The 13,907-nt window shown below is 44.8% G+C and overlaps 1 protein-coding gene across 4 annotated transcripts in view; it reads left to right on the forward strand.

Annotated features, from left to right (window-relative positions):
• The window catches only part of SMOC1 (SPARC related modular calcium binding 1), a 134,631-nt gene that overhangs the window by 86,635 nt on the left and 34,089 nt on the right, over positions 1–13,907 (forward strand). For 2 of the 4 annotated variants that reach the window (XM_039875373.1, XM_039875374.1), the window contains exon 6: positions 11,973–12,029. In XM_039875373.1, coding sequence (XP_039731307.1) covers positions 11,973–12,029 — 57 coding nt within the window. Of the gene's footprint in view, positions 1–11,939; positions 12,030–13,907 lie in introns of all 4 variants that reach the window. The other 2 variants (XM_039875371.1, XM_039875372.1) reach the window with 1 other exon arrangement.

Genomic DNA, 13,907 nt, shown 5'->3' on the forward strand with positions numbered 1-13,907 from the left:
CAACCATGGAGTCTGGGCTCTTAAACTGCACAGAGAAGTACTTTCCATGTTGATGTGGCTTTGTAGCCCATGGATAACGATGAGAAACAGACCTACGGGCATGGCAGAGAGAGGGCAGGGGACCCTGATTCCTCCAGGGATGATGCGAGGAACAGGGAGCTAGAGTCTGAAGCCTCATCTCAGAGATAAGTTGCCATCAATTCCCAGTGCTTTGCTTTCTTACCCTAGACAGTTCCTCCCTCCCAGATGGTTGTGCCGAGGCTTTCTCTTTGGTGCAAAGGCTTGGGGTTGGGAGCGGGGAATGCTAGGGCTCACTTGCCCCTGAGGCTTGACTTCTGCCCAGTGGGCTCTCTTTTCTTCTGCTTTGGAGGATCAACATAGGTGCCGATATTTTTCTCTTTGTCTGCCATAGACGATTCAGTGAAAAGCAGGTTCGGGCCACCTGTAGGAAGGGCCACCTGAAGCCACACCTGTCCAGGAAGCTGGGGTTTGAATGGGGATAGGGTGCGAGAGGGCATTGGTAATATCCTGTATCAACCCACCGAGGTCCCTCTTTCAGCTGCCACTTAAGAATGGAATGTGCTCTGAGGGCAGCAGGTGGGAAGACACAAAGGCCCCTTGTCTGAGCTTGTGCCCACATGTGGGGTCTCCTAGAAGGCATCTCCTAGAGCGGGAGCTCACAGCCCTGGGGCCTGCTGCAGACAGATGCTAGGCTTGGACCCTCGTGTAGGGTGAGGGGTACGGCCAGAAAGGAGGTGAGGTCAGAGGGCCGAGTGTGTGAGTGGAGGGGGTGGGTCGGCAGGGGAGAAGCGGACTCAGCCTGTTCTTTCCCCACCCTCTTGCTGTCTTGAACATGCTCCGCTGACAGGCCTGGAGGGATCGGTTCTCTCTCCCTGGAAGGAATGAAAAGGCGTATTGTGCATAGATGGAGAGTCTGGTTGCTAGCCAGGAATTAGTCCTCTCAAGGAGAGGAGGAGAAAGGCAGAGCGAGAGGAGGCCGGGGGAGGAGGCCCAGAGAGATAGCAGGAGGAAGGGAGGAGGGAGAGAGGCCAGGCGGTAGCAGGTCACCGTGGCCTTTTGGCAGCACAGAAGGCTTGGGTTGCTTTGGCTCCTGGGTCCACAGGTGTGGGGCCTGAGGGGAGAAGGGGGGTAAGGAGGGAGGGAGGCGCTGTTATCTTACCCAGATGCACGTGTTCCGGGAAGGGAGGAGGGTCAGAACTTCAGACTATTTAATCCCTTGGAATGTCCTTGCCTCGCTCTGATCTTTGGGCCCCTTGTGTTTCTCGGACTCCTTTATGGGCACATGTGTGGTAATTAACGCGTTCAGTGTAGGTCCTGGCCATGTGTTTGAGTTTCAAATATCCATTGATCTGGGACACTTGCATCCTGGCCACCCCTCCCCTTCTTCTCCTTCGGTCCTCACCCTTGAAGAGAGAGGGAAGGGGTCTGTGTGTATTTGGAGGCAGATGGGGGCGGGAGTGCAGGACACACGTGCATCCACATGTGTTTTATTGATGCTACAGAGGAATATCAGAGGAAAGGGCCTCCAGCAGCCCCTTAAGCTCTATCTGCTGCCAAAACAGTTGAAAGCTGCAGAAGTTTAGGTAGAGATGAATTTTTTGACTTCAACTAAAGTCATCCAAAAGAAGGTGGCTGGGAAGCAAATGAGTTTAGAGATTACGAATTTACCCTGAGTGGTTTTTCCTGGCCCACCAAGTCTTGTGGATCTTCCCGAGGTGCCTCTTCTTGGAGTCTTAATGCTAATGAATGTGGATGATTTAGGAGCTTCCAAGATAACCAAGTGTCGTCAAGGACTGGTCCTGGGCATCGCTGCTTGTGAGGTGCAGGAGGAAAGTTCTCCGCCTCTGGTAGGGTGATGGGGTCTGGGGAGTGGTGAAGGATGATCACATGAGAGAATAATGGGAGAACACGTGTAAAATGATTTCTGGCAGTTAGTTCTCTGGGAGCTTTTTTCTTTTGAGCACCCAGGACCTTAACGATCCTGCGGTGATGCTTTGATAAACGGCAAGTGTACACTTAGGGTCATTAGGAGTTTTCTGCAGTTTGCTTTTTACCTACGTGTAGGAGGTCTTGGAATTAGCTGTTTAAGGAAAGGGAGAAAAAAATGACATTACCAGGCTCTGCTTACATTTTCTGCATGGGCTTCTGTATTTGTCAAGCCAGTCTTGGAGAGGGGCAGAACTTCCAAAACCTGACCTACCTTTAATTTGCAGAAACTTTTTTTTTTTTACCACTGGCTGCTCCATACATACATAGTTGTGTGCTCCAAGTAAAGAGTGGGTCACAGTTATTTTCTCCAAGGTTCCTCTCTGTGTCTTTCTTTTCAGAGTTTCTCATGGAGCCTGGTCTATGGGTTGGAACTGACTTGGAGAAATGGAGATGGGCAGCTGGTGACCTCTCTGGGTTGGCCACTGTGCACATTGAATTTCCCTGTAGAGAAACATTCCCCTTCTGATACTGTGCCTGCTGAACAGAACCGCGCCTAAGCAGCTCCAAACCCATGAGAGGCAGCTTTTTGTTCTCTGCATGACGTTGCTGCTGCTTTCCGGAGCCCCTGCCCTAGCCTGGCATATCAATATACCGGCTTTGTCGAGATCAGTTGCAAAGGGTGTGACGAGTGTGCTTGAGTGCTCATGCATATGTACCATGTCTTCCTGCTTCCCACGTTGAAGTACTCCCCCAGCTTGGCTCCATCTACTAAACCCCCTGCCCTCTATCTCGGCCCCTATTCTAGGGTCTCCAAAAGAAAGTTCATGCATGCAGGATACTAAACTCAGAGTTCGAATCCCTGCCGTATCCCCAACTTCCAAGGACTGAAGAGGAAATGTGGTTTTCGGATCTGGAAAAGCCTCCTAGTCATAGATTCTTTTGAGTCCCTGGTGTTATTAGTAACCGTTGGTGTTTTCTACTTGATTCTCTTATTCTTTGATTTGATGAATATTCGAGAACTTCCTATGAACCAGGAACAAGTAAATTGATAGGAGCCCTGGCCTCGCCTCGTGGAGCTCACATTCTAATAGTTCTTAGTCTCTCCTTGTACAGTTATCTTCAGGTGGAGGGACAGCCTCCCAGGGGAGTGCAGACTTCTAGATCCTGGGAAACTGTCACCTCTGTTGGGGATAGAAGCAGGTGGATCCTCCAAATAGCCCTCATTGGTAGCTCTCATGGCCAGAGCCTCTAAGGAAAGACCCTTGGTGGAGGCTGCCTGGGATGAGCATGGCCCACTGGCAAGTTTTTGATCCCTCTGCCTGGTCCCCTTGTTGGGCTCCTGAAGTTCAGATGAGATAGCTCAGAGCTCGTCAGGCCACTGAGAATATGTTCACTTGCTCACTGTTTCTTGACTGAGTTCAGTTCCAGCAACTTGAAAGGAGCCTGGGATTTTGGCACATGGCTGGAAAGGCCTCGACCCCTGTCTCCAGCTCAAGGCTCCATATAGCTCCCGTGGTAAAGGCTGAGGAATTGTCACTTTGGGGTCCTGTTGCACCAATTCTGTGCCTGCTGAAAGAAAGCTGTGAGATTCAAGGGCTACTTATCCTAAAATTGATAAGGAAAGGCAATGAAACTAGAAGAGCTAAAACAATTTTAAAAGAGAAAAATAAAGTTGGAGATATTACTCTATCTGATTTTTTCAAACAAAGATATCTAATTTTTTACTCCCTCGTGACCCTTTATGAATTTTCAGTTCATGCTTCCCTTTGTTCTTCTGAACATATGCTGTGATTCCCCCCTTTTAAATGCTTATTTCATTTTCTTTTTAAAAAAGTGACTTAATTTTTAGAGCAATTTTAAGTTCACAGCAAAATTAAGAAGAAGGCACAGAGGTTTCCCACGTTCCTCCTGCCTCCACACATGCCCAGACTCCCCATTCTCAACATCTCACCACAGTGGTTCATTTGTTACAGTCAACGAACCTACTTGACACATCATGGTCACCCAAAGTCCATAGTTTACACTGGGTTCACTCTTGGTGTACATTCTGTGGGAATGGACAAATGTGTAATGACATGTATCTACCATTACAGCATCATACAAAGTACTTTCATTGTCCCCCAAATTCCCTGTGCTCCACCTAGTCATCCCTTTCCACCCACCCATCCCCACCCTCTGGCAACCACTGGTCTTTTTACTGTCTCCATAATTTTGCCTTTTTCATAATGCCACATAGTTGAAATCATAATACTCTGTTTGATTTTAAGACTTATGCTGCAGTAATCAAGACAGTCTGGTATTGGCCAAGGGATAGACACACTGATAGGTGAAACAGTATAGAGAACCCAGAAATAGGCCTACTACACAAGTATGGAAAACCAGTTTTTGACAAAAATGCAAAAGCAATTCAGTGGAGGAAGGACATTACTTTCCATAAATGATGCTGTAGCCGTTGGACATTCATAGGTAAAAATGAAACCCTCAAGTCCCTCACACCTTATACAAAAAGTTAATTCCAAATGGATCTCGGAGTTAAATGTGAAATGTAAAGCTATTAAAAGTTTTAGGAAAAAACATAGGACAAAACCTTCAGAACCTATAGCTAGGTCAACCTAGCGCTTTGTTGTCTCGAACAACAAACACGTGATCCAAAAAATTTTTTTAATTGCTAAATTGTTGGACTTAATCAAATTTAAAAACTTGCTCTGTGAAAGATCCTGTTAAGAGAATGAAAAAACTACAGACTGACAGAAAGTACTTACAAATCACATATCTAACATAGGACTTATATCTAGAACATACAGAAAAGTCTCAAAAACTCTACAGCTGAAAAACAATTCAATTTAAAAATGGGCAAAATACATGAATAGACATTGTACCAAAGCACCTAAGGAGGAGGCAAATAAACACACAAAAAGATGTTCAATATCAATAGCCATAAAAAATGCAAATTATGACCATGATAACATATCACTACACATCTATTAGAAGAATGAAAATTAAAAAATAGTGACAATACCAAATGCTGATGAGGCCGAGGAGAAACTGGATCTTTCATACATTCTTGGTAAGGAATGTAAAATAATATTACCACTCTGGAAAATACTTTGGTAATTTATTTAAAAAATGAAACAACTAAATATACACTTACCATAAAATCTAGGAGTTGCACTCCTGAGCATTTATTCCAGAGAATTGAGAAAACTTATGTCCACACAAAAACCTGCACATGGGTGATCACAGCAGCTTTATCTGTATTAGCCAATGCTGGAAACAACCCAAAGGTGGAAGTAGCCACAGATGGAAACAAGCCAAAGAGGTCCTTCAATGGGTGGAACAAACTGTGGTGCATCCGTACCATGGAATACTGCTCAGTAGTAAAAAGGGACAAATGGTGGCTATATGCAACAACGGCTTGGATGGATCCCACAGGCATTATGCAAAGTGAGAAAGGCCAATCTCAAAAGATCATATGCTGCGTGATTCCGTTTATATAACATTCCAGAAATTAAAAATTATAGAGGCGGAGTTAGTGGTTGGCGGGGGTGATTGATGGGGTAGAGGAGGGAAAGTGTGATTATAAAGGTGTATGTAGCACAAGGGAAGTCCTTGTGGTGATGGAATAGTTCTGTATCTTGATTGTGGTGGTAGAAACACAAATTTGCATGTAAAATTGCATAGAAATTGTATAAAACCACACACACACACACACACACACACACACACACACACACACACACAGAGCTGAGTACATGGAAAACTAGTGGAATGTGAATAAGGTCCATGAATTATTCTTAGTTTTGATATTGTACTATAATGATGCTACCTATATAATTATAAGTTACCTATATAATTATCTTAATTATAAAGATGTTATCATTGGGGGAAACTGGATGAAGGGTACATGGGACTCGTCTGTATTATTTTTACACCTTCCTGTGAATCTATAATCATTTCAAAATAAAAAGTTAAAAAAAAATAGCACAATCTTCTGTGTAAATCCAGTCCTGAACCGACTCTTCTGCTTCCTGTATACCTCCTCTTCTCCTTTTCGCTCCTCCCCTCCCCGTCCCTGTCCTCCTCCTCTTCCTCTTCTTCTACCTCTGGTCTACCTTTTTCACCAGCTCATGTTTTCGCTCTTATTCAGGCGAATGTGGAGCTTGAGGATGTGGGCATTTGCTTGCAAAAAGACAGCTTTAAGTTTGTTTTCACGTCTTTGGGAGGGAGTGTGCAGGTGGGTAGATGGAATGTAGAGCATTGATCTCTTGTTCTGGAAAGGACTGGAAGGGCCCGGATAGCTTCTACTCTCACAGGTCAGAGTCAGAACAGCTCTTGGTACATTTCTGAGCATTGATGATTATGGAACATGCATCTCAGGAAATGCTGAGATTGACTGACATCCCATCCTCTTCCTGGTATAATTTGAGCCAGGTTCTTAAGGGACTTCTGCAAATAGGCACGGTTTTCTCCCTGTGATGCCCAGAGTAAGTGATCGCCACTTCCACACTAGGTCCCTGAATCACATGTTGAGGGGGAATGTGGCTCTGGCTTAAATGTGGCCCCTTCAAAAGCAGGAACTGGCCAGCACTTCTACTAGGCTGGAGTTTATCTCCATGCCTTTCAAAAAGGTGGCCAGTGGCAGCCTAAAAGAATATGAGAGGGAGGGTGGACCAGTGATGGACATGATCCAGGCAGAGCCCAAGAATCGAAGGGGACTTGGGATCATTGAGGGACCTTCCAAATGTTAGGATGGGGTTGGCGGTTTCTTTTTTCCTTATTCTCCAAGGCTCCTTAGTCTGGGAGACCCCAAGAGATGCCATTAATACGGATTCCTCCTCTGGCCCCTTTGACACATTTGCTTTTGAAGGACCTGGAAGAGAAAGCTCTTTGTATGTGGTCAGAATAAACTCATTGTACACCCAAACAATTAACTCCTCAATGGACTTGCCAGACCCTTGAAAGGCTGGGCCCTGCTTCCCTGGACTTCTTGGGCTCTATTCAGTCCCTTAAGCACACCAATGTTTTTGGGTTTTTGTTTTGTTTTGTTTGTTATTCTGAAAAGTCTTTCCCTGAGAATAGTCAGAGCGGATCAACATTGTCCTCAGCCCAGCATTTATCTCCACTTGCCAGTGAATGTCAATCAGGAATCAAAAAGCCAAACAGAGGAGGCTTTGAACGGTGTCATCAGGGGTCGAAGTGACTTCCAGCTGTCTGTGCCTGGGCCAGGCCTTCTTGCAGGGCAAGAAATTGTGCTGTCACAAAAACCCGCTGTCTGTATAGGCTCCCAGAGCCTGTGCGGGGGCTGTGACTCTCTGGAGCTGCACCTGCGAGGGGGCGTAGCCGGGGGGTGGTGGGGGAGCTGGGGAATCTTAGAAGTCCAAACACCATGGCTCTGGGGCTGGGCGGTTTCCAAGGCTGCTCCCTGCCTTTGGGGCCTTGAGCAAATCACTTTCTTACTGAGACTCAGTCTCTTTTCGCTGGCCTGGGGACTTCCTCTGCCCTGGCTGGTGGTGAGAAAAGATGAGGAAAGCCACCTGCCAGAAACTTTTGAGTGTTACAAAATGTAGTAATGTTACTATTGTTCATCTTGACATCATTCTTGAGAAATTCTCTCGTTTGCCTTATTATTATCATTATTTTTTTAATGTTTTGAAATTTACCTTTTTCTCCCTGGAAGAAAAATGAAAATCTTTGAATTGGCTTTTTTCACTGTTCTGTCCACCTTCTCTTGGTCCGGAAGCGTGTTAGTATCAAAGAGAAATAAAGTCTTACTATTCGAGGTTCAAAAGAATCACCAAGAATAGAGTCAGGCATCAAATTACCATGTGCAAATAAGTAAACTGAGATTCGGATATACGTATTTTTTTAATATATGGAAAAATCTCCCAAATTAAGGATCGTTCCAATAATCGAGCAGCTGCTGCCTGATGATTTATCTGTGATGATTTTGGCACTACCTCTCCTTTCATTTTAATAGCTTTATTGAAGCGTAATTATATACCATAAAATTTACTCACCATAAATGTACAATTCAATGAAGTTAGTACATTTCTGGAGTTGTGCGACCATACCAGAGAACAGTTCCATCACCCCAAAAAGAAACCTTGTACCCATTTATAGTTATACCCCACTGCCACCCCCAGCCCTGCCTCTATAGATTTACTTCTACGAGACATTTCATATAAATGGACTCATGCATTAAATATATTCATACACGACTTCTTCCATTTAGTATAATGTTTTTGAGGTTTATCTATATTGTCACATGTATTAGTAATTTATTCCTTTTAACTGCTGAATAATATTCCATTATATGGCGATATCACAATTTGTTTATTAAGCAGTTGACAAACATTTGGATTGTTGCCACTTTGGGGCTGGGGATAATGCTGCTATGAATATTTGTACAAGTGTCTTTGGGTGGACATGTTTTTATTTTTCTTGGATAGATTCCTAGGAGTGCAATTTCTGGGTCGAATGGTAAGTTTATGTTTAAGTTTTTAAAGAAATTACCAAACTCTTTTCCAAAGCAGTTACCCAATTTTGCATTCCTATCATCAGTGAATAAGGGTTTTAGTTTCTCTACATCCTTGGCCACACTCAGTATTGTCCATTGAAAAAGTTTTAGCCATCTACTAGCTATAGAGTGGTATCTCATTATGGTTTTAATTGTGTTTTCCTAATAACTAATGACATTGAGCATCTTTTCATGTATTTATTAGCCATCTGCACATCTTCTTTGATGAAATGTCTATTAAAATATTTTGTCCATTTTAAAATCAGGTTGTTTGTCTTCTCATTAAGTTGTAAGGTTCTTTTATTTTTTAATTTAAAAACTTTGATAGGATTTTAATTTTGCAAATCCAATTTTAAAATTAAGCCATCGGTTAAGATGGTTTAATACTATTATACTTCCTAAAGCCTTTTACTCCCATACTGTGTCCTGAGGCTGGGGAGGCAGGCGTCCTTTATTTTTAGAAGAGGATATCACTGCCCAGAGAACAGTGAGGGATCTAGTTTACCAACTTATTGCATACAATGCCTGGATCTGGAATGTGACCCCATTGGAGACTGGGATGCCAGGGGGCACATACAGCAGCTTTTCTCTCTCCCCAAGGCCTAACGTGGAGCTTGGTGTTGCCCAAGGCTTGCCAGGAGGTATAACTGATGTGGACCTTGGACCCAGGCCTTGGACCTATTTGGTGGTAGGGAGCGCTTGTTTGCTGGGTTGGAAGCCATGTGCCCAGGTGCCCGGAGATGATGGTCAGAGGGTCCTGTTGGCTTTGGCTTGGATTCCCAACCTTTGGGCATGCTGGATTTCACAGGTGGCTCTCCTGGCAGCAGAGAACCTTGTCTTTTCTCACTTCATAAAGATTTCCATCTAGGGCCTCCCTGGAGGCAGTGCAGCTGTCTCTCTTCCCCCTCAGTGACCCTACCCTGCAGAAAGGTTCACTGCCTGCACGTGGCTTCACGCTCTGTGGGCTTCTGGGTCTGCATCTGGATAATCATGGAGGCCCTTGACCCGCAGAAGTGCAAAACTTTTCTGGGAGACTAGAAACCCTTCTTCCTCTTTTTGAGCAACAGACGTTATTTTCCGACTGCTGGACCAGACGGGCTGTCCCAGACTCTCATCTGGATGGTGGAAGAAATAAACAGAATGTTTTTTGTTGTCCTATGAGAGACATACTGCTCTTGGGACATGGGAGGATTTTAATTGAATATTAAAATGTTACATAAGCCATTTTTCACTTGGATTCTCACCCAGAATTGTCTCTCTGGCAATATTTGATTTCTTACTTTCCCTTTGTTACCTTTAAGATTCCTAAGGTGCAGCCACCCTGTGTGAAGAGGTTGAGCACACTGTGCTAGCCTATCTAAACTGTGAACTCTGCATCCGGCAGGAGCAACCAAATGTGCACGGCAGCTGCCAAAAGACTTCATTCAGTGGCTCATTGAAGTCAATGGAAAGAGGTGTTAATAGAGTCAGGGGAAGTGATGCTATTTAAAAAATGACATTGTGTGGCTCTACTCTGTGTTTATTCTCCCTCAGTGACTTCCAGATCAAACTTACCCAGTTTGGCATCCACAGCATTTTGGACTCCAGTGTAGGCAAATAAGATGTCCAGCACAGTCGCTCGCCTCTTCCTGCTACGTTTTATTCCTTGGGATGAGTGTCTGATAGTTTAGGATCACCTCGGCCCCTGTGGGAGTTGGATCTTGATGTTAGCACATGAGAACAATAGCAAGGTCAGGTATCACACAACTGTCGGGCTACCAGCCTCAGCCTCCAGCCAGGGTTAGGGTCTCTAATCTTAAGAATCCAAGGGTGGGGTGTTGGCTCAGAAAGGGATCAGGACTCTACTCTTTTTCGCTCTTTTGATAAGATGCAGGGATGTCAGCCAAAGGTTCTGAGAGCTCCAAATGGTGCAGGGTTGTTATTATTGATGAGCTAACTGGCTTCACAGAAATTGTATGAGAACTTGCATTCTCCATAAATTGTTAATACTCAGAGAGTATAGCGTTCAGTTCTAAAAGACCTCTGGGGGTCTTGGGAAGAGAAGGATGATGTAATCAGAAAACTGCCTGAGACCACAGTGCCCTCCTCTTCCCTCTGCCCACCCCCGCCCCAAGAAAAGAGACTTCTCTAAACTATGCATTCTCAATGGAAGTGGAGATAACCTGCTCCCAGCTTTCACCAAGGAGGCAAAAATTGGTTCTTGGGTTCTTGGGAGTGGGACAAAAGAACTCTTGCTCTTTTTACCTATAAAGCACAGATATACATACAGTTCATAAACAGATAGCACAGTGCGTCTGTTTCCTTAGGAAGGTGGTTATGAGAAAAATGTCTAAAAATGCTCCTTAGGTGAGCAATAATGAAAAAAAGTTCAAAAACACTACTTTAAGGTTGTATTTGATGAAAATAACTGAGTCTTGAAAGGTAGGTAAAGTCTGCACTCACTCCTGACCTGCAGAGGTTCTTGCTCTACAGAGAAACCTGCCAACCCTTTTGGGATGATAAATATTAGGACTGTGTTACTGGAAACTCTCTCCTCCCATCATCTGTGCTAGAACTTTGAAAGCAAATCCAGGGTGCAATTTCCCATGTCCCCATCCATTTTATTCACTCCTACCTTTCACAGAGAATTGGGGTACATGCTGTTTCACAGTTACACATGTTCTAAAAATTCCTAATTCTCTCCAGTCCAGCATGCTGGAGAGAGAGCGATCCTTTCTGCTTCTCTTCTTTTTTATTTTTTAATTTAACTTATTTATTAAAATTTCTTTTAGTTTTTCAATTACAGTTGACACATAACATTACATTAGTTTCAGTGTACAACGCAGTGATTAGACATTTATTTAACTTGCGAAGTGATCCCCCTGGGAAGTCTTCTACCCACCTGACACCATACAGAATGACTACAATATTATCGACTATGCTCTTATGCTTCACATTCCTGTGACTATTTTTTTTTAATGAGGATGGAGAAATAGCTAGAAGTCTTGGAGGGAACAGCACCATGGTCTTGTGTTCCTTAAGTTCTTTAATGAGGGCCACTAAAAAGGTACTGGGCTGGTACCTTCCACACAAGGCAGGAGGGAAGTGGTGACGCCAGAACCGGATGTCACAATGTGTGTTGACCTTATCCTCTCATGCCTGGCCAAAACTCTGGGTTTCTGGGGAAAATAGTCCTCCCAGCTTTTGTGTGGGGAGGAACAAGAGCTCACAGTCGTGATGGTACACTCAGTTCGATGAGAAAGGATCCTCCCTGACAGCCTAACTCCCTTTCGTTCCTCCCTTGCAAGGGCGAGCGCACACCTGGATTTGTCTTACTCTTGGCGTCTCTCTGTGGTTCTCTTTTCCTTCTTGTTCTTTTCGTCTTTCCTTTCTTTCTCTTCGGTCCCTTCACTGGGACTTGGCCGGGCCATATGCAAACCCAAACCATTCAACAGTGCTGGAGAGTAGATAGTATTTACCTCAATAATGGTAGTCTCTTTTCGATTCTTTTTAACCCTCAATTCAGACGACGGGTCTAAGCCGACACCCACGATGGAGACGCAGCCCGTGTTCGACGGGGACGGTAAGTTCTGATATTACTTCCGACCCACATCCTCCACTTGTTTTCAGATTTGGGGGAGGTCTCTCCTTCGGATGTTTGTTTAAGCTCTATTATTATTATTTTTTCTTTTTTAATTTTAATTTTTCCCAGTTTAAGCTGGGTTATTTTAACCTTTTAAAAAATGCAAACCCTCCCAGGAACTGGTACACTCTCAAGTTCTGGAAAGGCCCTGTGTTCTTGCCAGGCTTCCTGGCTGGCTGCTGAGGTCCAACAATAACACAGCCTGGACGGACCCTTTGAGCTGCCAAGACTGAGGAGCCATGGCTGAGAAAGACAGTCAGGCCAGCATTGTCCCTTCGGTCAGTGAAGGGGCAGCACCTACAAATTCCTACTCTGTGCCTGGCATTGTGCTAGGCCTCGGGGGAACAAAGGGGAAAGAGATGAAATGAAGCCTTTGCTCTCAAGACAGCGGCTACTACTGGAGAGCTCTCTGTGCTAATTATATAATTTTAACTTTTGTTTTGGTAGACATTTAGGAAAGAAAGCGATCACAATGGTCTGGGAAAAGATTCTGTGAAGAGAAAGGACCTGAGCTGCATCTTGGAAGTGGGGAGGAAGAATTAGGGCATTCCAGGCAGGAAGCTGGCCTGGTTAAATTGTAGGAACCTTGAGAGTTGAGTCCAAATATGTAGGAGAGGAGAAATTCTAGGTCAAGAGAAATAGTGGTGGGTGGTGGCAAAAGAGAGGATGGATGACCCTGGAGGTATAAGGAGTGTACAGGGGGAGCTCAGGCTGCGGAAGGCTGGCCCTGATTTGAGTCTGAACTGCTCAGGGCTTGTATTTTTCACTGTGTTTTGCTAAGCCCTCCAGGTTCCCATGAGCAGGAGCAGGAAACTTGGCACAGTGCCAAGTCTGACAATCTGGTTCAGCTCTCAGTGCAATATGCAGCAACCTTGTAGCAGCTTTCAGCCCAGTATATACAGACTGGATCATGAAACTAGACAGTGAGATAGAGGAATACAAAAGAAATTATATCACTGGTTGGTACTGTGGCTAGGGATGTCCCTCACACAGGCTCAACTCCAGATGGATCGAAAGGCCTTTGCAACTGACATTTAGTGGAACACATGTCTTCATGCCTTGAGGTTCAAGTGCTTCTATGATTCACAACGGTCCTTTATCATTGGCGAGTCTGTGACTCTGGGGGATCGGGTGGGAGATGAAGACCATGCCAGTTTGGGAGACCTCCCCAGTGCCTCACTGAAGAGATCGTCACTTGACAGTGTGCTCAGGGTCATCCTAGATTCACACACCGCCTGTCCACTGGGCGACCCAAGCCCTGGAGAGCCTAGAGATACCCCAGTGATCTCAGGATGTAAGTTAGGCTCTGTTCAGCTAGAGACCGTTGGAAAGGGCGTTGAAGCACACATCAGACCCATTACTTTCTTTCCCATGTGGAGCAGAATCTCAGCACCTAAAATCTGTTGTGGCTCAGCCGTTTCCTCCAAAATGGTCTTTGTGGTTTGTTTGGCATTCATTTGTTGATTTATCCCCTTTAAATCTTCTCCTGGAGAAGCAGCCGAGAGAGACTTGGCTTGGCCCATGTTCCTCACCTCCTGGGATAATATTTTTATTCCTGGATGGAGTGGCTCAGCACTTCTGGACTCTGACCACTCTGCCTCCCAGCACAGGAGGCCCTGGTTGGCTCCTATGAGCTGATGGGGAGAGGAACTTCCATAGCGAAGAAGGAAGAGGGTGTTGGGACAAAGTGGATATGGAATGATAGAGATAGCTCAAGCCTCAATGCCTCAGGCTTAGGGAAAACAGCTATTAAAAAGTCTGGGGGAGGGGGTTACACTCCAACTTACATGCTCTCTTAGACTTTTATTTTCTCTCTTT

Source organism: Pteropus medius, unplaced genomic scaffold (genome assembly GCF_902729225.1).
Source record: "Pteropus medius unplaced genomic scaffold, Ma_sr-lr_union100, whole genome shotgun sequence".
Lineage (NCBI taxonomy): Eukaryota > Metazoa > Chordata > Mammalia > Chiroptera > Pteropodidae > Pteropus > Pteropus medius.